At 42.3% G+C, this 23844-nt stretch overlaps 1 protein-coding gene across 2 annotated transcripts in view; it reads left to right on the top strand.

Moving 5' to 3' along the window:
• The window catches only part of RASSF3 (Ras association domain family member 3), a 195052-nt gene that overhangs the window by 36625 nt on the left and 134583 nt on the right, over positions 1–23844 (top strand). Inside the window, exon 1 of one of the 2 annotated variants that reach the window (XM_088467783.1) lies at positions 17885–18142. The exons of the other annotated variant lie outside the window; for it this stretch is intronic. Coding sequence (XP_088323909.1) covers positions 18022–18142 — 121 coding nt within the window. The 5' untranslated portion in view covers positions 17885–18021. Of the gene's footprint in view, positions 1–17884; positions 18143–23844 lie in introns of those variants that run through there. 2 annotated transcript variants of the gene reach the window in all.

Raw genomic sequence — 23844 nt, 5'->3', positions numbered from 1 at the left:
GCAGGGCTATTCGGGGGTAGTGAACCCCCATGTCAGACTATCTTTAGGGGGATGTCAGCCTCATTTCCCCAAAACTGACAGAACTTTTCGCTGATTTCGATTTCGCAGGGTCCAGCTTTTGCACATTTACAATTGAATACGGGGATACGCGGGGACGCGTGCGATACTTTTTCGCTGGCAAAACCTCCAATGACGGCGAAAAGCCCGGCCTTGGACTTTTCGCTTCAAATTGAATATGGGCCTTAGTCAGGCTTAACGGTGCAGTGTCAAATGCAGGATTTCTAGAGGGGGGGTTTCCAAATGCTTGATTTTAGAGCGAGCGTGGCCAGTCCATGAAGAGGGCTTAATTAGCACTTATCCAGCTTTAATATCAGTCATACAAAGTGTATTGTGTAAAAATAAATCATTAATCTTGGCGCTAATAAACCGCACTATACTGGTAATACAACACTTATGTGTAATTAACTTAATTGTTAACCAGCTGCAGATCCTATTGCTAGGGCCTGTGAACACCCATAAAAATCCAAAAAAGTACTATAAGAAAAAAGAGGGGAACTGCGCTAATAATAATCTGATTGTAAATTGTGAGGTGGCAGAAAATTAAACCGTCACGGCTCCGTACATTAAAAAATATATACTTGTATTTAATCACATAAAAACCATCAATGTATATACAAGCAATAACCTTCAATAAAATATAATTTGTTGAATATCAGTAATTAGTTATTTATAAAACAGTATAATACATATTCCTCTGAAAAAATCCCCTAAAAGGATTTTTATTTAGTGACGGGGAAAAAACATTGTGTAGTGTTAAATGTCACTTGGTTTCAATTTGAATATAGCCAAAAAAAATAAATAAAGGGATTCCAATATGTTGGGTCCAATGTAGTAAAATACTGCAACACTGTCTATATGTATCATATGAATAGAACAGGCTATTAAGTCACAAAGAATGGTGACGCATAGTACCTATGGACAACTGTAGTTAGCGTATAATGGACAAATGACGCCAGAAGATGGATTTATTCTCTGATATGTATTTCAGCGGCCGCCGGAGCCGGGCCACGCTGCACCAGCTGTCTATCTGTGTCCCGTGCTTATCAGCTGTAGAGGCCGTAATTCAAATGACGGAGCAGTTTGCAAAGTCCACCTTGTTGTAATTTGACTGCAAGATGTCCAGTCCGCTTGGTACTAGTGAGAATCTCCAAGGTCACTTGTTGCACAATAGGGGTGCCGTCAATCAGGGGGTCCTCAGACTAGTCTCGCCTCTTTAGCTGGGGCTTTTTCAAAGACTTTTTTTTTTGTTTAGTTTTGGCTAGATTCAACTTGAAACCAAGTGACATTTAACACTAAACAATGTTTTTTCCCCTTCGCTAAATAAAAATCCTTTTAGGGGATTTTTTTCAGAGGAATATGCATTATACTGTTTTATAAATAACTAATTACTGATATTAAAATTATATTTTATTGTATGTTATTACTTATATATAAATTGGTTTTTATGCGATTAAACACAAATATATATTTCTTAATGAACGGAGCCGTGACTGTTTCATTTTCTGCTACCTCACAATTTACAATCAGATTATTATTAGCACAGTTCCCCTCCTTTTCTTAAAGTGCATTGTATTGTGTGTCATAATTCCAGCATATACAGTGAGCCATTAAATGTGGCAGTAGGGCCATCCTGCCTGAGATTAATGTTTTTATGTCAGATGTGGGCATCATTCCAGAGCATGGGAACAAGTCTGGGAGTCAGGGGCAGCAGAAGAACTTGGCACTAGCCCTGGACATATATGTACATATTGGTGTCCATATGCACTGGATAACAGTATTAATAATTAACCCTATAGAATATACAGTCAGGTGCATATATATTGGGACATTGACAGAATTTTCATATTTTGGCCTCTATTCACCACCACAATGGCTTTGAAATGAAACAAACAAGATGTGCTTTAACTGCAGACTTTCAGATTTAATTTGAGGGTAATTACATCCAAATCAGGTGAACGGTGTAGGAATTACAACGGTTTCTATATGTGCCTCCCACTTTTTAAGGGGCCAAAAGTAATGGGACTATTAACTCAAAAGCTATTTCATGGACAGGTGTGGGCTATTACCTCGTTACTTCATTATCAATTAAGCAGGTAAAAGGTATGAAGTTGATTCTAGGTGTGACATTTTCTTTTAGAATCAGTTGCTGTCGACTCTCAATATGAGATCCAAAGAGCTGTCACTATCAGTGAAGCAAGCCATCATTAGGCTGAAAAATCAAAACCCATCAGAGAGATAGCAAAAACATTAGGTGTGGCCAAATCAACTGTTTGGAACATTCTTAAAAAGAAAAAACGCACCGGAGAGCTCAGCAACACCAAAAGACCCGGAAGACCACGGAAAACAACTGTGGTGGATGACAGAAGAATTATTTCCCTGGTGAAGAAAAACCCCTTCATAACAGTTGGCCAAATCAAGAACACTCTACAGAAGGTAGGTGTATATGTGTCAAAGTCAACAATCAAGAGAAGACTTCACAAGAGTGAATATAGAGGGTTCACCACAAGATGTAAACCATTGGTGAGCCACAAAAACAGGAAGACCAGATTAGAGTTTGCCAAACAACATCTAAAAAAGCCATTACAGTTCTGGAACAACATCCTATGGACAGATGAGACAAAGGTCAACTCGTACCAGAGTGATGGGAAGAGAAGAGTATGGAGAAGGAAAGGAACTGCTCATGATCCAAAACATACCACCTCATCAGTGAAGCATGGTGGTGGTAGTGTCATTGCGTGGGCATGTATGGCTGCCAATGGAACTGGTTCCCTTGTATTTATTGATGATGTGACTGCTGACAAAAGCTCATATTCAGTCAGGGGCTTCAGAACTCATTATACGGCGCTTCACAGTGCAGATGGACAATGACCCGAAGCATACCGCAAAAGCAACCAAAGAGTTTTTTAAGGCTAAAAAGTGGAATGTTATGCAATGGCCAAGTCAGTCCCCTGACCTGAATCCAATTGAGCATGCATTTCACTTGATAAAGACAAAACTGAAGGGAAAATGCTCCAAGAACAAGCCGGAACTGAAGACATTTGCAGTAGAGGCCTGGCAGAGCATCACCAGGGATGAAACCCAACGTCTGGTGATGTCTATGCATTCCAGACTTCAGGCTGTAATTGCCTGCAAAGGATTTGCAACAAAGTATTAAAAAGTGAAAGTTAGATTTAGGATTGTTTAGTTTGTCCCATTACTTTTGGCCCCTTAAAAGGTGGGAGGCACATATAGACACCGTTGTAATTCCTACACCGTTCACCTGATTTGGATGTAATTACCCTCAAATTAAATCTGAAAGTCTGCAGTTAAAGCACATCTTGTTTGTTTAATTTCAAAGCCATTGTGGTGGTGAATAGAGGCCAAAATATGAAAATTCTGTCAATGTCCCAATATTTATGCACCTGACTGTAGATGGTCTATAGCAGTGCAACCCTAACAGTGCATATTTTCCAGACAACCTGAACATTCCCCCCCCTGCATTTGCCTATGCAGTGCATTGAATTGAATAGCTCCAGGAGCTCCTTCCCAGCTCTATTCAAACTGCGTTGAATTGAATTGAGCCTAATGACTCTTAAGAGCTCTGATACAACTGAAGTAAAAGATACTGAGCATGCTCAGGGAAACCAGAAAACTTTAAGTTTTATCTATTAATTTAACAAGCCAGGATCATGAATGTCTGCACCATGCTAATTTGTATTTGATAATTTGGCATCCATGGCATTATTGTTTTTATTCTCATTTTTTTGTTTTGCCGCTTTAGGCTCTTCCTTCAGCACTCCACCTAAAACAGAATGGATTATATTACCTGTCATCTCCGTAACATCCACTTCTCATTATTACTCCTATATCTCTGCTGCTTTTAACTAAGCTCCCAGTTCTGTTTCTTTACTGATGTTATCCTATCTGGCTATTTGCTCCTTTATTATATTCAAAATTGGCCTATTCTATCTAAGCTATTGTTTTCATTTAAGATGAATAGTTTAAAACAAAAACGATTAAATTTATGTTTTTAAAATAAAGCATATCACTAACAAAAAAGCTATTTTACTGGTTATTTAATGTTTGATTTGTTCATATAACTTGATCCGGCTTTTCTCTGCTCTGTTTGAGTCCTTTAAAACAGAGGATACAGTTTCTAATGAGTGCCTGTTGCCCAAGGGCATCCTGAATATAAAAGTGCTACTGTGTCTACAGTCTATGATCAAGATTTGCCTAAATCACCAAATACTTCCCTTGGGTTGACAGCAGTTTTCATACACAAATTGTAGTTTTTGAAAAATTTAACCTAAACCAACTTCTTTTTGCCTAAGAACGGAAGGGATGATCTAAAAGTCTCTTTGTCTTCCATGTTTTCTGTGCGTAGTTATGAATGTGGTGATACTGTGACTTTACCTCCAGAGGCTCACTCTTCTGTCTACAACTATGAGATTTTTTTACTGCTCTGTCACTGCTGGATTTCTTGCTGTGAATACATCTGTGCACTATGATCTTATCCAAAAACCACAAAGCGCACAGTCTTTGACATTTAGGAAACAGAAACCGTATTCAATCCAATAAAGAGAACTAAAGGATCCTGGAGATTATTTACAAAAGGCAAGTCCTGCAAAAGCTCTGGTGTCCTCATGTATGCGGATGTTGCACCTACTTTATATTTATACCTCATTGCTTTATGTGCAAGTGGCATCTTTTGCTTAAGATTGTGTTTTACTCAAAAGCCCCAAACAATAAGCAAGTACATATATCACATATAGATTATGCACTGGGTATAGTTTGAAAAGTTATTAACCATAGACAACAACACAACAACTGATGTATCTAAGTTAGAAACACACAATGTATAACAAAACTTTTCTATTTTTTTCCTTATGTTCTTCAGTTGTTCATTTTATTAAAAATGCTCCTACTGTAGGCAGTTTGTGCAAATTTGGTTAAAATGCACAGAGAGAACCATTAATAGAAATACATTTTTTAAAAAGGGGATAGAGCATTGTAAAACACAATTTTGACGCAGTTTTATTACTTGTACTGCGAGTTATACTCAGAAATTCGCCATGTTTTCAATAAGTCATCACGTAATAAGCGCAAAATTCTCAAATTGCCAAAAACATGCAAGAAAATAGAGGTCCCTCTGTTTATGTGCTAGCTGCAATTGTTATTTTGCCCTTTGAGGAACAACAAAAATGCATCCTCTTCATCCAATATGCCATCTACCCTTCAGTATTAGACACAGCCAATCAGGAGCTTGGAAGACAAGACATAGCCTGATTTCGACCCTATTACATTTTGGCCATAGTAGGAAATGTATCAAACCTTCTAAAGAGTGGAGAAGGTGTCCATAGCAGGCAATCAGCTTCCAGCTAGCATTTATATGTAGTACATTATTGTGGCAATATCACGCTAGGTGGCGATAGTGAGCCATGGATACTGTGTGGGGCTGGAGGGATCCACCGACACAGGGTAGAAAAACGAAGTTTGACCACACCTAGAGGCTGTCCAGTGGATTCAGTCCAGGGAGGACTGAGGCAGATCAGTCAGGCTGCCAGAGTAGAGTCCAGTGTGCTTGGAGGCTGGTGTCCACACCTGCAGGGAGGACCACAAAAGTCTGACTGTGTTTGTGTGAAGCCAGACCATAAGGCCAGTGTCCATACCTGCAGGAGGCAGGGAGGACCACAAGTGAGACTTTTGACCTGATTCAGTCCCGCTCGCTAAGGCGCGATCGCTCGCAGCTGTGGCGTACGAGAAAATGCAAAGCGAGCGATCGCTCGCAATGCACAGCGCAAGTGGGTAAACAGCCATTACAATGAAAGCACACCTACCGGACCACATAACAGAACGAGTGACAATTACACTCGTAGTAGTCTGACGGACGCAGCCGCCACCCTACGCGGCCATCGCAATTGGCAGAGTCATGTTTTCTCATCTGCACTTTCGATGGAGCCTTTAATTGCTTCTGATGCGGTTGCAATCAGTGTAAATACGCACCTGTTGTGTTTTTTTTATTTTTTTCAATTCTAAGTTATATAGGCTGGAGTTAGCAAATTGGACTTCCCCCCAACTTTGTTAGTCAAATTATATATTCTCGCTCTCAAAATATATATATAATATATGAGAGAGACACTCGGATGGCTTGTGGATGCTAACCGTATTCAGGGAATTGGCTAGACCTATTCCTGAGGCGCGGAGTCTTATGTGCTGGCGGTTTTTACCAGGGACCCTCGCAAGAAGGTATGGACTTGGCTGCGTCCGACACACAGGTCGCGGCCCTCAGGTTAGGATTCTATATACAGGTGCTCACAAACTTGGTCGTTATGCAGGAGACTTGAGCGTAGTCAGCTAGCCGGGTCAGAACCAAACAGATGAGACGGTACCAGGGAGCAGACGTAAAGTGGTCACAGGGAATAGCCGAGGTCAGAACCAGATATCAAAGTAGAACCAGGGGTCAGGCAGAATCAGAGTCGCGAACAAGCCAAGGTCAGAACCAATTATTAGGATATGCACAGGAACGCTGGAGCATGGTAATGGAGCCTATACTCTGGCACTGGAGTGCTCCCAGGAACTTTCTTTTATTGGTCAGAGTTCAAACTAGCCCCAATCAGCGGTTCCTATTTTGAGTGCCTGTAACTTTAAATCTTTAGCAGAGCATAATATGCAAACATTGAATCAGATAGTTCTACTTTATTAAGATGTTACTTATAGAATATTTGACCTTTTTAATAAAAACACCACATTTTTTTTGCAAGAATTACATTTCTTAATTTTTTTTTAAAGCGCATTTTGTATGTGTAATGGCCTCCAAAATATGTTGGATACATGTGGCTATTGTGGCCACCTCTCTCCTTGGAACCTCCCGAAGTGGCTCCTCTTGTTCAACTGAAATGTAAAGGAAAAGAAAAAATATTTAGGAAGTATTTGTTATTAAAGCCACACAGTGTGACATAAAAACCAACCACCATAGCCATGAATAATTGGTGTGTATCCCTTCGCCAGATAGCACTGCACAGTGTTTCACATTGACTACTGAGGTTAATGCTGTTTTCACATTGCATTCTTTTCTGGTTCCTAAATTAGATATACATTGCATAATGGCATCTGTGACATATGTACCTTCATGTCCTTGGTCTGGCACTTCTTGGGCGAAAGCAGCTCAATTAGAGCTTCCCGAGGAGTGGGTGGAGGAGGCAGGTTCAGGGATGGGGGTGAGGAGGAGAGGGTGGGGTAGGCAGGTTCAGGGATGGGGGTGAGGAGGAGAGGGTGGGGGAGGCAGGTTCAGGGATGGGGGTGAGGAGGAGAGGGTGGGGGAGGTAGGTTCAGGGATGGGGGTGAGGAGGAGAGGGTGGGGGAGGCAGGTTCAGGGATGGGGTTGAGGAGGAGAGAGTGGGGGAGGCAGGTTCAGGGATGGGGGTGAGGAGGAGAGGGTGGGGGAGGCAGGTTCAGGGATGGGTGAGGAGGAGAGGGTGGGGGAGGCAGGTTCAGGGATGGGTGAGGAGGAGAGGGTGGGGGAGGCAGGTTCAGGGATGGGTGAAGAAAGAGGGTGGAGGAGGCAGGTTCAGGGGTGGGTGGGGAGTAGTGGGTGGGGGAGGCAGGTTCAGGGATGGGTGAGGAGGAGTGGGTGGGGAGGCAGGTTCAGGGATGGGTGAAGAGGAGTGGGTGAGGGAGGCAGGTTCAGGGATGGGTGAGGAGGAGTGGGGTGGGGGAAGCAGGTTCAGCGATGGGTGAGGAGGAGTGGGTGGGGGAGGCAGGTTCAGGGATGGGTGAGGAGTGGGTGGGGGAGGTATCTTCAGGGGCGGGTGGGGAGGAGTGGGTGGTGTTTCGGCTTGGCGAGCCCTTTGTCTTTGACGTAATGCTAAGAGTTAAAAAATTAAAAAAAAAAAAACTTAACATTTTGCAATGTTAAAAAAAACTTCATATCCAGATCTCCCTGGTTTAGATGAGCAAGGTTTTTTTTTTTTTAAGCTCCCCCCCCAAAAAAAAAAACCCAGAGGATTACATCCAGACACCTGTGTCACCCATGTGACAATAAGCCAGAGACACTGCGTAAACTGTAGCCTGACACTGAAATTGTCAGCCATATTCTACATTTAAACACATCAGAAACCATGTTGATTTACAAATAATCACACACACACACACACACACCAGGCTTGCCTACCATCCCGATTTGGCCGGGAGCCTCCCGATTTTCGGGTGCTGCTCCCGGCCCCCCGGAAAGGCAGGCAAGCCTCCCGGAAGTCTCTGACCCTCCCTACCTCCCCCCTGAAACAACTAGAAACCCCCGCAGCAGGGGGGGCCGGTGACGCGATTCGCGCTGAATCGCATCATCGTGGCCCCGCCCCCTGCTTCACAACACCGAAAATAACGGCATTGTGAAGAGGGGGCGGAGCCACGATGACGCAATCGTGCGGCCCTGCCCCCAATGAGAAACAACCTGTCCGGCCCCGCCCCAATGGCCGGCCCCGCCCCCCGCTGTTAGCCGACAATCGGCTCCCTCCCGAAAGGCTGGAGCTGATTGTCGACAAGTATGACACACACACAAACTCACCCACACCTAATGACTACCACCGTTGTGCTTATTTTTCAAACACAGTATTGAAATTAGTACTTAAAACTTGTTAGCAGCCATTTTGTAAAAAATATTAAAATGTCTGCAGACCTTAAAATGAAGCTAACAAACAGGGCATCAAAAACAGTAACTATACCATAAACGCACACACGCAGAAAGGCATACACCACGCAATGCATAGAAAACGCATTACTTTGGCGGTTATCCGCCCGCAATTGATCGAGGAGGGCCGGGGTCCGCCTCAGGAGATCCGACCCTCTCCTCTCCAGCTGCACAACAGTATGCGGGCCCACGGGCCCCAGGCGCCGGTCCATAGCATCTGTGAGGACGTGCAGCTTCCGTCTACTAAAACTAGAGGATCTCATGATGGCAATGACAAATTTTACAGTGTGCAAACTTTATATCAACTAGGATGCAGTCTGATTGTTTGGCCATTCAAAAATGGAGGATAAACACAGGAATTTGTTGATTTTAACACCTATCCTACATTATGTGACTCACCTCATTCCACAGCTAGGATATGCCTGTGCGGCTAGTGTCCTACTAGCCTGTGCGGCTAGTAGGACACTCCCAACACTACGTGGCTCCTTGTGAAAGTGTTTGGAATTGTGAGGGGCGCTTTTAAAGAGTGTATTGGTCATTTGTACATTGCGTAGTGCACTGGGTGGGAGTGGTGCACAGTAGCAGTCGCGTACGCATATTGCTATAAATAGCAACGCCAGATTTTTTTTAAATTTGCAGTCATGGATTCTGAGGACTGCATGATTGATATACATGAGTTTCTGGACGAATTTGGTTTTTGAATTGCTTCGGAAATTGAAGTTGTGGACACACTTCCAGATGTGGCAGAGAAAAGTGTGCCTGAGCCCACTCCAGATGATCCTCCTCCAGCACCTACAAACACATCACCTCCAAATGTGGCTGGCCCATCAGATGGAACGATACAAGGTCAAGTTAAACCTTGTCAGGTTACAGATACCTTCATCCAGGTGGCACTAACCAGATTCACTTTTGGACATAAGATTCCTTTTTCTGTAAGGAAAAAAATCTGGGTGAAATCAATCGGAAGCACTCCAGTAATTTTGAGGCATCTTTTCTTTATAAAAAGTAAGTTTTTTTTTTTTTAATCATAAAATATCTTTTTTTGGGATACTGTCGAAGACATCTTTTATTTTACTCTTGTTTACAAAACGAATAATTAGTTATACTGTAGATATATTGACCATTTGGCTAACATTTTTAAGTTTATCACTCATAACAAAATGTTTTTGTATAAAACTAATTGAAGCTAAATTTATCAAAAGGTGGAGTGACCTTTGCAGTCGACTCAAGACTAAGCTGAATTTGCGGAGAAAACACTAATGGGCCAGGGGGTCCCCTCCCTGACAACTTGGCTTTGACCAAAAGGCAACATCTACTTTTGGGGGCCTTGGATTGGAGGATAGTGCTGGAGGCAAAACTAGACCATCAGGAGCCTCCACAATATGACCCACATTCTGAGTCTGGTAATTATTTGCATACACCTCTTTATAATAATAATTTTTTTTCTACCATTTTTTAGGATGTGACATGGCTGAAAGCCTGCAGATGGATGGGGTGACGGCACAACCTCCATCAATTGTGCCTCCCCCATCCTCCACAGCCACACTTACCCAAGTCCTGGATCGGCTTAGGGCGGCAGTGTTAAGGCAATCAGCAGCCATGGAGGCTGTCCAGGCCAGCATGTTAAAACAAAACTCCTTTCTAAGATCCATAAGCCAAGATGTCAGGGTGATCAAAGAACATCTGACTGGCCCAATAGAAGGTGAGGTGGACCAGTGCCCTGCTGTGGCTGGACCGAGCACCCAGCAGGGTCCGTAAATTCAGCTTACCGGAGTCGGCTGCAAAGAAGAGAAATCCGATTGATGTTCTTTAATTTATTTCACCCAGAACTTTCAAAATGTATGTCCAAAAATGTATCTGGTTAGTGCCCCTGGAAGGCCCACAAGGAATATCTTGATTTTGTATCGTTCCATGTGATGGGCCTGCCACATTTTGAGGTGATGTGTTTTTAGGAGGTGGAGGAGGCACATCTGCTGGCGGTACAGGCACACTTTCCTCACCCACATCTGCAAGTGTGTCCACATCTTCATTTTCTGATGGTAATCCAAAACCAAATTCGTCCAGAAATTCATGTATTTTTAATGAATTAAATCGTTTGCGCTTTTTTATGTTAAAAAATATATTTTCAATGATGCATTTTTCAATGTGAATTCTAAATATTATGGATTTTGAATTCTAAAAAAATCCCAAAAAAATAATAAAATAAAACATTTCATTTTCAATGACCGAATGTTTTTTGTACCTTCTTCCAACATAAAATAAAAAAACAAAATACTATGGTACAACAAATCCGGCCCTGGCCTGCAACAGTATTGCTAAAAAGGCATGTCTTTACTCTAGAATGGCATGCTGGGATGTGCAGTTCCACAGCCAAAAAGACACTTTCACTTTAAAAACAACAAAAAGAAAAAAAACAAGTATTGGTGAACTTTAAAAATATAGGGACTATAGTTTGTGAATTAAAAGTTTTTTGGGATTGGTATCTTTCTTAACCACTTAACTGACGAATTCTTTTTCCAAAAACCGCTCCAAAATTGTCGGTTTCTTTTATGATTGAATTAGGTCATGAACATAATTTTAAACTTATCCATCACTACTTTATTTGAAAAAAATATTTTTTTAATACACAGTATAACATAAAAATAGCAATTTTTATGTTATACTGTAGTGATGGCCATTGACGGCTGTAGCATCGATGGTTCAACCATCGTTAGAAGCCATCAATTGTTTCGCGATTGGTCGAGGAGATCTGTGTAGACCACAACTGCCGATGTTTCCTAAACATTGATTGAGGGTTACCATCGATGGTGCAACATTGATGGCCACCAGCAATGGCAAACCACTTGTTTTCAGCCAAACCATCGATGGTCAGTTGCCATCCCTAATCAGAGACTCTGCGATATATCCATCAATATATATATATATATATAATATATATATATATATCTATCGATCGAACATGCATATATATATCGAACATATATATATAACTGCTGCTTACACACACACACACACACACACACGTGTGTGTGTGTATATATGTGTGTGTGTGTAACTGTGTATACATATATAACAAAATAAACGTTTTGGGTATGAGAGCAGCTGAAACGCAAGGAGTGAGTGCCTGTCCGAGGTGTGTATGTATGTGTGTGTATATAATTAATATATATATATATATATATATATATATATCTGACTTTTATTTATCAAATGAGTTGCAAAATGAATAGAACATGTAGTCAAGACATTGGCAAGGTTAGAAATAATGATTTTTATTTTGAAAAAAATTTTTGACCTTCAAACTTTGCTTTCGTCAAAGAATGCGCCTTTTGCAGCAATTGCAGACCTTTGGCATTCTAGCTGTTAATTTGTTGAGGTAATCTGAAGAAATTTCACTCCAGCCTTCCTGAAGCACCTCACATAAATTGGATTGGCTTGATGGGCACTACTTGCGTACCATACGGTCAAGCTGCTCCCACAACATCTCAATGGGGTTGAGATCTGGTGACTGCACTGGCACTTCATTACAGACAGAATACCAGCTGCTTGCTTCTTCCCTAAATAGTTCTTATATAATTTGGAGGTGTGCTTTGGGTCATTGTCCTGTTGAAGGAGGAAATTGGCTCCAATCAAGCGCTGTCCAGAGGGTATGGCATGGCGTTTCAAAATGGAGTGATAGCCTTCCTTATTCAAAATCCCTTTTACCTTGTACAAATCTCCCACTTTACCAGCACCAAAGCAGCACCAGACCATCACATTACCTCCACCATGTTCTTCTGTGTGATCCAAACACCTCAAACTTCGATTTGTCTGTCCATAACACTTTTTCCAATCTTCCTCTGTCCAATGTCTGTGTTATTTTGCCCATATTAATCTTTTCCTTTTATTGGCCAGTCTCTGATATGGCTTTTTCTTTGCCACTCTGCCTAGAAGGCCAGCATCCCAGCCTCTTCACTGTAGACGTTGACACTGGCGTTTAGTGGGTACCATTTAATGAAGCTGCCAGTTGAGGACTTGTGAGGTGTCTATTTCTCAAACTAGAGACTCTAATGTACTTGTCTTATTGCACAGTTGTGCATTGGGGTCTCCCACTTCTCTTTCTACTCTGGTTAGAGCCTGTTTGTGCTGTTCTCTGAAGGGAGTAAGTAGTACACACCGTTGTAGGAATTGTTCAGTTTCTTGGCAATTTCTCAAATGGAATAGCCTTCATTTCTAAGAAAAAGAATAGACTGTCGAGTTTCACATGAAAGTTCTCTTTATCTGGACATTTGGAGAGTATAATCGAACCCACAAATGTGATGCTCCAGATACTCAACTAGCTCAAAGGAAGGCCAGTTTTATAGCTTCTCTAACGAGCAAACCCGTTTCAGCTGTGCTAACATAATTGCACAAGGGTTTTCAAGGGTTTTCTAATCATCCATTAGTCTTCCAAAGTGCTAGGCAAACAAAATGTACCATTAGAACACTGGAGAGATGGTTGCTGGAAATGGGCCTCTATACACCTATGTAGATATTCCTTTAAAAAACTGACGTTTACAGCTAGCATAGTCATTTACCACATTAACAATATATAGAGTGTATTTCTGATCCATTTAATTTTATCTTCATTGAAAAAAAACAGTGCTTTTCTTTAAAAAAATAAGGACATTTCTAAGTTACCCCAAACTTTTGAACGGTTGTGTGTGTGTGTAATATATATATATATATATATATATATATATATATATATATATATATATATATATATACACACACACAGTACTAGTCAAAAGTTTGGACACACCTTCTCATTCAATGGTTTTTGTTTATTTAAGTTGTTTTCAACATAGTAGATTAATACTGAAGACATCAAAACTATGAAAGAACACATATGGAATTATGTTGTAAACAAAAAAGTGTTAAATCAAAATGTTTTATATTTTAGAAACCTCAAAGTAGCCCCCTTTTGCTTTGATTGTAAAGCGCAACGGAATTTGCTGCGCTATATAAGAAACTGTTAATAAATAATAAAATAATGACAGCTTTGCACACTCTTGGCATTCTCTCAATCAGCTTCATGAGATAGTCTCCTGGAATGGTTTTCCAACAGTCTTGAAGGAGTTCCCAGAGGTGCTCAGCACTTGTTGGCTGCTTTTCCTTCACTGTGCGGTCATCTAATGCAGCACTCCATCACTTTCCTTCTTGGTCAAGTAGCCCTTACATAGCCTGGAGGTGTGTGTTTGGGTCGTTGGCTTGTTGAAAAACAAATGATGGTCCCAGTAAGCGCAAAAACCAGATGGGATGACATGGCGCTGCAGAATGCTGTGGTAGCCATGCTGGTTAAGTGTGCCTTAAATTTTGTAATAATCACCAACAGTGTCACCAGCAAAGCACCCCCACACCGGCACTCCATATAGAATATACTTTAAACCTGGGTGCCCTCATGGTAATCATTCAGACTCCAGTAGTACAAAACTTCCAACATAGGCGGCACTCCCCAGATTTGAAAAAAGTTCAGACAAACACCAACTATATTATCAACGTTTCAATTGTATTGTCACGTCTATCGTCAGGATGATAGATGTGACAATACATCTGAAATGTCGATGATACAGTTGGTGTTGTCTGAACTTTTTTCAAATCCGTGGAGTTCCACCCTATGTTGGAAGTTATATACACAGTCGAGTCACATTATTATGACCACCTCCTACATGTGATGTCTGCAGCGCGTAGCCCATGAAGTACGTCACGTGTGCCGTGCACTGGCTTGGTGGGTATATGAGGTGTGCGATAGGCTGTCTGCACACATTTCACTCGGTCATGGATAAAAGGGGCGATTTATCAGAGTTGCAAAAAGTGATGATTATTGGCTTATGGGCCACGGGTGGCAGTATTTGTGAACAGCACAGTTTGTGAACTGTTTGCATGCTGCTGTGGTGAAGGTGTATCGTGACTGGACAAATGGCACCTTTGCGAATAACCGACATGGAAATTGTAGAGCACCACGTGCCATTGATGTGAGAGGTGAACGTCTGCTATAAAGGTGCGTGAGGGCCAACCGACATGCTACAATGGAGCAGCTCACCATCAAAATGAACCAGGGTGCCACCAGACGTGTATCTAAAACGACAGTTCAGTGAACCCTGCTGCGTGTGGGGCTCCGGTGCAAACAGATGGTCACTGTACCTATGCTAACAAAGGTGCATCGGTTGAAAACGCTTCAATTTTCAAGCCTATTTTGGAATTGGACCTCTGCTGATTGGCGAAGGGTTGCCTTCTCCGATGAGTCACGTTTTCTGCTTCATCAGGATGGACGTTGGCGTGTCGGGGGAGAAACATCTGAGTACAAACACCCTGCAACCATTGCTGTAAGAACACAAGCTGGTGGTGGCAGCGTTATGGTCTGAGGAATGTTTTCATGGCATTCTCTTTGCCCACTCATCCATGTGAAAGGCACACTCTACCGATTTGGTTATGAATTCATCCTTGCAGAGCACGTACACCCAGGGCAAGCTCCAGGGGTAGCCGCACCCTGTGCAGTATGGGAAGTATTTGTCCCTTAGTCACCGCGCACGACCAAAAATGTCGCGCATCATAATCCACATGCCCTATATGATGTTATTTGGGGCGTGCCTGCAAGGCACGCCTTCTGTGTAATGTCCGGCTGGGGGCGAGCCCAGCACTCTGTCACTAGCTGGGCTTCCCCTAGCCCTCTCCCTGCACAGAATGGATGACGCGCGCATGCTCGCAGCATCCATTCAGCTACTTCGGGGTCCAGCACCACCGCACAGCTGTGGCGGTGGGGGTGCCCAACCTCCTGACCACCCATGGGACACTTTGGCTCACAGGTGGAACAGCGGGACAGTGCCCGAAAGATGGGAATGTCCCGCCGAAATCGGGATGTTGGGAGGGGTGCGCCCTCTATGGGGTGGCGCCCCTGTTTGACCCCACTGGTCAAACTTGCTTCGAGCTGGACCTGCATACACCCATACATGCTGATGGTCTTCCCTGAGGAAGGATGGGATCTTCAAGCAAGACAATGTCAAACGGCTAGAAATGTCTGACAGTGATTGGACGAGTACGACCAAGACTTCCAAGTACTTCCCTGGCCCTCTAATTGCCCAGACTTGAACCCAATTGAGCATCTGTGGGACCACCTTGATCATTTTGTTTGCTCTATGGATACTCCACCATGCACCCTCCAGCAGCTCTGTGGGATGCACTACAGTCAGCATGGCTCCAGATACCTGTGCCACCTACCAGCACCTAGTCATAATAGTGTGTTCACTCACTATCCTCATTACACAGCCCCCTTTCTTCACTCATTCTTTCGAAAACACAGCCCTCTTTCACTCACTCTCCCTAACGCACAGCTCCCTCTCTTTACTAACTCCAATACACGGCCCCCTCTCTTCACTCTTTTCCAATACACAGCCCCCTCTCTTCATTTACTCTTTCCAATACACAGCCCCCTCTCTTCATTTACTCTTTCCAATACACAGCCCCCTCACTTCACTCTCTCTCCAATACACAACCATAATGTCTTCACTCACCCTGCTAATTACACAATCCTCTCTCTTCACTCTCTCCAATACACAATCCTCTCTCCTCGCTCACTCTGTTCAATACACAGTCCCCCTCTCTTCACTCTCCCCAATACACTGCCCTCTCTATTTACTCACTATCCTAAATACATAGATGCCTCTCATCACCATGTCAGTGAACACCTGGGCACCCTTCCCAGCATCGCCACTTCCAAACATTCTACTCATCATCAAATGGTTCTCTGGTCCTCACTGTTTACCCTTCCCATTCAACAGTCTCTCTACTCCCCAGGTTTTCTACAATCCTCCATCTCCTTATAACCCTGAACTACTCAGTTTGAAACTTGAGTGGAGGTTACCATTGTGACTCCTTGAAACTAATTAGTTGCAAAAGGGGTGGACATCAAATGGTTTAAAAAACTGAAGGAAATCATTGACCGAAAACTATGGATGGTCTGAACCATCAGTGGGCTTCACAGGTGACAATGAAGAAGAGTAGGGCTAAGCAATGGACGATTGAAGGTAGGAGCTAGGTGACTTGTGATAGGTGAACCATCACCAAGTCATCTTCAGAAGTCAGCCATTGATGGTGTTCTAAGAGACAGATTCAGAGATGATGCTAATGCGATTTCCATGCAGATCGAGCAATTTTTTGCCATTGTGCATGCATATAAGCCGCAGTGTGCGTGCGCTGCAATTATGAACGCACTTCAGAATCCATTGCAGAGTGAGTGACAGGTTGTCAATGTTTGGGGGTGGTGACGTGGGTGGTCTGGAAAACGCAGGCATGTCTGTCCATTTGAACGCCGTTACATGGGCGTGCATAAATTAGCCATTGCGATTGCATATGCAGCTTTGCATGTCAGAAAAAGCTCCTAAGGCTGCGGGAGGTCTGACCTGTAGCAAGGACAAGATGGCCCCTGATGTGCGTCGATGTTACCGATAATTATGCAGTTATGCGTCATCGCATGCAGGTAAGGCAGCAGTGGGCATCTTTATGCTCAGGTGATCTTTGCAAACATTCGCATATTTTCGTAGCTGCATTGCGTACGATATCGCAGCTGTGATCGCATTAGCGTCCGTCTCTGAATCAGGCCCATAGTTCAGAACTCTGCCATGGATGGCAAAACATCAGCCATAGATAGAAAATCATTCATGTTTGCTAAACATCGATGGTTGATGTCCATCCTTAGCTAACAGTGTGGCTCACTTACAGACCCCAGCAATTCTGTGACCACATTGACACTACACTCCCCTGTCTTCTCTGCCACGGACACTGACAGAGGTCTGCTGGTTAGCTCTGACATGCATGCATACACTTGTTTATCCCCCAAGGGAAATATACTGTATATTTGATAATGCATGTTGCCCCAAGAACATGAATATTTCATTATACGAGTATCTTCATTATACGAGTATCTTGAATTTGTTTTGCGAAAAAATCCAGTAGTATGCAAATATGTTTTCGTTTTTATGAATTATTTTTATTTGAGTGTGTTCCCCAGATTAGGATGCATAGCATGTCTGCAGTTCTTTAGTGCTCTATTAATACATACCACTGCTACAGAAGAGGGAAGGTCTTGGATGAACCAGCTGACTGGCATAGGAGAGGGAGGGAGGATGTTGGACAACAGGTGGTCTTGAGACATGCTGTCTGAGGCACTGCTTAGAGCAAACATGTCACACATTAATGTGCTGGAGTCGCCTTGCTCGTGCTGTCTGCAAATTCAGCTGATCTTTGACACAAGCTCTGTGTGCCCATAGCGACAACCAGTCATGGCTGTCAGACACGAGCTTGGCAAAACCATCAGGAGGATAGCTCGTCTCTTTTTCTGGTTCCCCAAATCTCTAAGGATCACCAGGGGTAGGAAGCTAAAGATTCTATGGAGAGCTGCTGGTAAGATAAATTCAGCACCTTGTATTTGTAATGCATATGTTGCATAATGATGTCATTAGTGTGTGTTTTATTTTTTTTTGCTGTATATTTCTGCTGCAATTTAATACATTAGCTGTCAGTTGGGCTAGACCCTCGTACTTGCCTTCTAGAGCTAGAGGCAGTGAAAGGGTTAGACTTTGCTAGTGTTATCTGGGCCTGCAGCACAGTGCATTGCAGAGACATGCACACAATGGAGATGGCATTTCTGCACTGGCTGTGTGTCTGGTATAGGTGGAATGGATTCATTTAGACTATTGCTGCTGCTGCTGCTAATCCGGGATCCTATCTGCACACTATATGCAGCACTACTAAAATGACAGGTAATTACTTGTTCTTAAACACATTTTAGCACTATTACTGCAGATTTTGCTTTTAAAACTATTAAACGATTTTGTTTATGCAATACAAATGGTGCATCTTAGCTTTTATCATCTTAATAGATTTCTAATAGATTTAAGAACGTACAAGGCTCACATATGCATGAAGCTGCAGTATAGCAACACGAGTTGGGTATGAAATATCGGCAGTCGGGATGCCGGCTGTCAAAATGCCGACATTGGTATCCAGATGCTCAGTCCCGACGGGTTACATAAGTATCATAATCCTCCTCCCTTCTGCCTCTAACCCTACCCCTCCCTTCTTGCACCCTAACCCTCCCCACCCCGCATCCTAGCACTCCTTTTTAGTGCCTAAACCTAGCCCTTCCCCCTTGGTGCCTAAACCTAACTGCTCCCCCTTAGTGTCTAACCCCCCCAGTGGTGCCTAACCCTCCCATGCTGCCTAAACCTAACCCCCACCCCACACACACCACGGCTAAGGTGCCCCGCTATACTTACGATCGGGTAACTAACTATATCCCTAGCAACACAGCACCATATTATTCAGTGTAGGCTCCTCTGTCTAGTTATATTTAAACAATAATTAAAATCTAGTTTGACTGAACTCTTAGATGCTACTTTTAATAGAGCTGCTGAATGCATGGATATATTTTATTTGCTGAAAATACTAAATAACTACATACAAAATAAGCTATTATAGCATTTACATTCCTCCCTCCTTATTGTCACACTTTTGATGGACTGGTCCTCAGTTTGTTCTGCGGTGTTGTTTCTTTTCACCCCGAAATGCTGTTTATCAGTTTGGTTTCTAGTTTAAAAATAACACTGGTTAAAGGTAAATAGTCAAATAAATAAATAATAATATTGGCTTAAGGTACAGCGTATATGACGATATGCCGATATTGTATGCAATTGCGCTGCTCTATTGTACCCCATGCTAGGTGCAAGAGATCCATCTGAATTTGGCGTACTCTTTGCATACGCATGACTCAGAATAGTACATAACTTTGGCTACACGATCTACCCGCAATACAGTTTTCGTGTGCTTTCGCGTTATTGACACACGGAGACATCCATTCAGCGGGCACAAAGATGTGTACGACTCGTATTACTTCAGCGCAGGTGCATCGAAGCTCGTGTAAACCTGTCAAGCTTGCCCTTGGTTCATTACTGTCCCCATAATAACATTTATTGAACCTTATTCAAGGTGAATTTTCTGCACGTTAAACACCCCTCTAGTAAATATTATCAACTTAGACAGGCCAGAGGATAAATATTAGAATTTCATATAATATCCAGAATTGTAGAGTACAGAGTATGGCTTTTATGAAGCAATAGGAGGGAACCCCATGTGCCTCCAGCAGGGGGCTCACGGGGAAGGCCGAGGTACTTCAGACCCACCTTTGCCCTCTTCACAGCCCTTGTTGCAGCTATGATTGTCTGCCATTCTGCAGATTGTAAGTGAAATGTGATACCGGCATGTAGCTAACAGCTGTTTGTTTAGTTTTTAATTGCGATTTTCTCATTTAGGACTCATCGGTGTATTAGATGCCTGTGAGTACTGTCTATGCACTACAATTGTAGCTGTCAGATGGATAAATTTATGTTATAAGGAACAATTGTTGTACTCAGAAATATGGTGCCAAGCAGGGCTAATTGTATAAAAGACATAGCAGCAGTTCTCGTATATGAACGTGTAACGCTGTTGCTGTATAGCTTTTATATAATATGTTATCATTTGCTACAATACAAGTTACCTACAAAATAGAAAATGGCTACTTCCAGATTGTAATCCATATGCTTGATTGCTTTAACCAAACAATGAAGTTCTTGTTATTAGGATGTAATTTATAGGTCATTGTTAATATTATTAGTACTAGTAGTAGTTGTTTCCCAAAGCTAGTTGTGATAAGGTAATTGCTGTACTATATTTGTATAGCAAAGTCCAGCTGTTGGGGGAGATAGATGCCGATTTTATTGTGTCTGTGTTGGTTTACTTACTAGTAATATTGGTATAGTTTTGTTGACCATTCACATTTAAGTCATTCATAGTACCAATTCTAACAGACAAATGTGGAAATGCAAAATGGTGTCACACAACTATTTGTGTAGTGTGGTCAAAAAATGTTTGACCTGCTTATAAATATTTTACTGTGCTGCTGCTTTTGTTATTGTAGCCAGGGAGGATATCACTAGCATCACTCGCTGCATGTGCAGAAGGACTCTCGGATCCTAAACCCGGAAATCCTTCTTTCGAAAAGGACAGGTCTTACCGGGAGAGCTTGCGATGAGTGGTGCGTATATCGCATTCAATATGCTATGCGTCATGCATCCTGTCCAATAAGAAAAGACTGGTTGCCACAAAAACATATAGGTCCTGATTCTGAGCCACACACAATGCTGATGCTCATGTGGTTGAGACATTTACTTGTAACTGCATGCGCAGAAACTTCTGAACCCCCCCCCCCCACGACACACGCGTCACACAGAGTGTACGCACAAAGGTGCTGTTGCGATCAAGTCAGATGGTATCAGATACGTGGCGGAAAAGTGATAGCCGGTCCTGGGCGGTGACTGGGAGGTAGCTACTAGTGCACACAAATATGGTCCATTCAGTGGGCATATTATGGGAGTGTCGTGGGCGTATCAGTGCAAGCAGCTGCGATCACAGTTGCAAACATAGGATGCCATCTTCGATGGAGAAACTGCAACTGCCATATGCGTGCATGGATGCTAACAGTGGGCATCTCTGTCCTTGCACATTCTGAAGAACGGATGTTGACTGGGGAAGGATATTGCAGCAGCATTTGCATAAAGTTGCAGAAGGGTGACTGCCAATAGGTGCTGCTGCCTGCTACTCAGAATCAGCGTGTTGTGTGCTGCTATAACACCAATATAGATGTATGTGACAGTAAATGCATATCCACAAGTACATCTGCAAAAAGTACTATAAAATAATGTCATAAAATATACTTAGCTGTACCTCTGCTTTTCTACTAGCCTTACATCTTAATCCCCATTCGTATTCCAGACAATGTGATGTTTATTGTGACTACTGTAACCGTTGTCTGTTTTGTGCTTGTTATGTATATAGGCCAAACACAGAACTAGTTATAAGCTGTAACCAGCAGCCTATCACCTGCATTCTTCTGTCACCAACAACCATTCTACACCCTGCACATTGTGACCTAGCAGGTGTCTTCCTTCACATCAGTCTGCCTGTTTTAGTCCCAATACAAAATATGGATGCCATCATAGCTGGGCCATGACACTTCTCTTTGGGAGTGAACCTGTGTATGCTTGGTGCATTAGTGCACTACACACCACACTGTTTTGGAATAGCAATAAGGGCAAATTTTGTGAGATCCCAAGATTAATATTTAGTTTGAAGAACATAATGTACATGCTCAGGTATATAACATAAAATTGTACCCTAAAGCCATATTTCTCTAATAAGCTGAGAACCATGAGAGTCTCAAGTCTGGTATGGGCTTAGTTTAGCAGATGCTCACTTGTGCTGCTAATGGTACTTTACCTAGAGATATAATTACAGGAATGTGCTCTGCTGTAAAGAGTACCTCTTTCCACTCACCCCATGCTTGGTTTATAGGAAAATGTGGATTGCTCTTTACCAGAAAGTCTGAGTGAGACTGTATCCCTCAGCAATATGGATTTTATTCATATTTTTATCCTTGTAAATCTCCTTTACACAAGCCTCATTTCCACACGCATTCCCTCACGCTCTGCCAGTGACTGCCACCTCGCCTTTGTAATCACAACTATCCACTCTTACACCCAGGATCTCTCCCGGTACATACTCAACACATTTAGTTAGAAACGCTGATGAAGAAACGCGTTGGATATGTACCTAGAAGTCACATGGACAGTCTGGGGTAGAAAAGACTTGAAGCTAGGAGGAATTGTTGATCCGTGAGGCGCATTCCTTGTTATCAGCGTTCTGGTGATATGTTTACATATGTTTTAAATGATGTATGTGTATCTTTATTAAACTTTGAATACAAAACTTACTTTCACAATTGTACACCGTGATGTATGTTTTGGATTTTTAGTAAATTGAATGAGCCAAGGAGAAGGAGGCTCAACTGAAAGGGAGCACTAATAACTGCATAAGAGTATCCATGCTGTTCAGACGAATTGGAAGGCTGGAGGAATATCACTCTGTCATATATGGGTCGCGCGAGCTTAATCAAAATGATTTCATTTCCAAGATTAATGTACATGCTCCAAATCCTACCTTTGCTCATTACAGTTAAGGATCTGAGTCTTTTAAATAAGATATTTAGATCCTTTATATGGAATGGTAAACGGCCTAAGATTAGTTTGTTAAAATTGCAACAAACCAAATTGAATGGAGGAATAAGCTTTCCAGACATTAGATTATACAATAAAGCAGCTATGTTCCGTTATTTGTCGGATTGGATAAATGGATCAGAGAATTATGCCAATACTTCACTTGAGCGAGAGTTCTTAGACCAGGGCGATTTGATTACATTTCTTCACTCTCCTGATCAGGATCTACCCACCACAATTAAAAATAACCCATTACTGTGGAATACAAAACGAGTTTGGCATTTAATAAGACAAGAGGCAGGCCTTAACTCGCACAAATCATTATTTCTTCCTCCCATAAGAAATCCGCATTTTCAGTCTGGGCAGGCGACATATCCATTCACAATATGGCGAGTGGGTGGCATTCAGAGAATAGGCTGTTTGGTAGATAAAGAAGCATGTCGGGTTTTATCCTTTAACGAAGCTGCAGAAAAGTATAATACTCTGTTGGGGTTCCCCATGGCCTTCCTGCAGGCGCAGCATTATATCAACTCAGTAATCCAGGTGTTTGTGGTGAAAGATTGTAATAATCCAGTAGATGACCTTCTTTCCAAACCTCCAATACTTAAGAAAGCTATTTCTAATTATTATCAATATTTTAAAATATCTCTGGATCACGCGTCCAATGGTAGGGGACTTTCGCAGTGGGTTAAAAAATTTCCCTTGTATACAGTTGAAGAGTTATTGACTGCCCTAAATTATTCTTGTAAATCTTTAACATCAACAATATATGTGGAGATGTTTCTAAACATTTTTCACAGAGCCTATTTGTCTCCGCATAGAAGTTATCTAATGGGGCGTTCGGCTTCTCATTCCTGTTATAGGTGCGGAGAAGATAATGCGGATTTGTATCATTGCTTTTGGTCGTGCCCTATAGTCCGAGGATTTTGGTTACGGATCAAGCAATATGCGGAGTCAGCTTTACTCAATTATGTTCCTTTCACTCCAGAGTGGGCTATTTTTGGCATTATACCT

The sequence above is a fragment of the Taudactylus pleione genome, unplaced genomic scaffold (genome assembly GCF_031769625.1).
Source record: "Taudactylus pleione unplaced genomic scaffold, aTauple2 ptg000075l, whole genome shotgun sequence".
In the NCBI taxonomy this organism is placed as follows: Eukaryota; Metazoa; Chordata; class Amphibia; order Anura; family Myobatrachidae; genus Taudactylus; species Taudactylus pleione.
The sequence above is the reverse complement of the archived record's forward strand: the minus strand, read 5'-3'. Positions and strand labels throughout refer to the sequence as shown.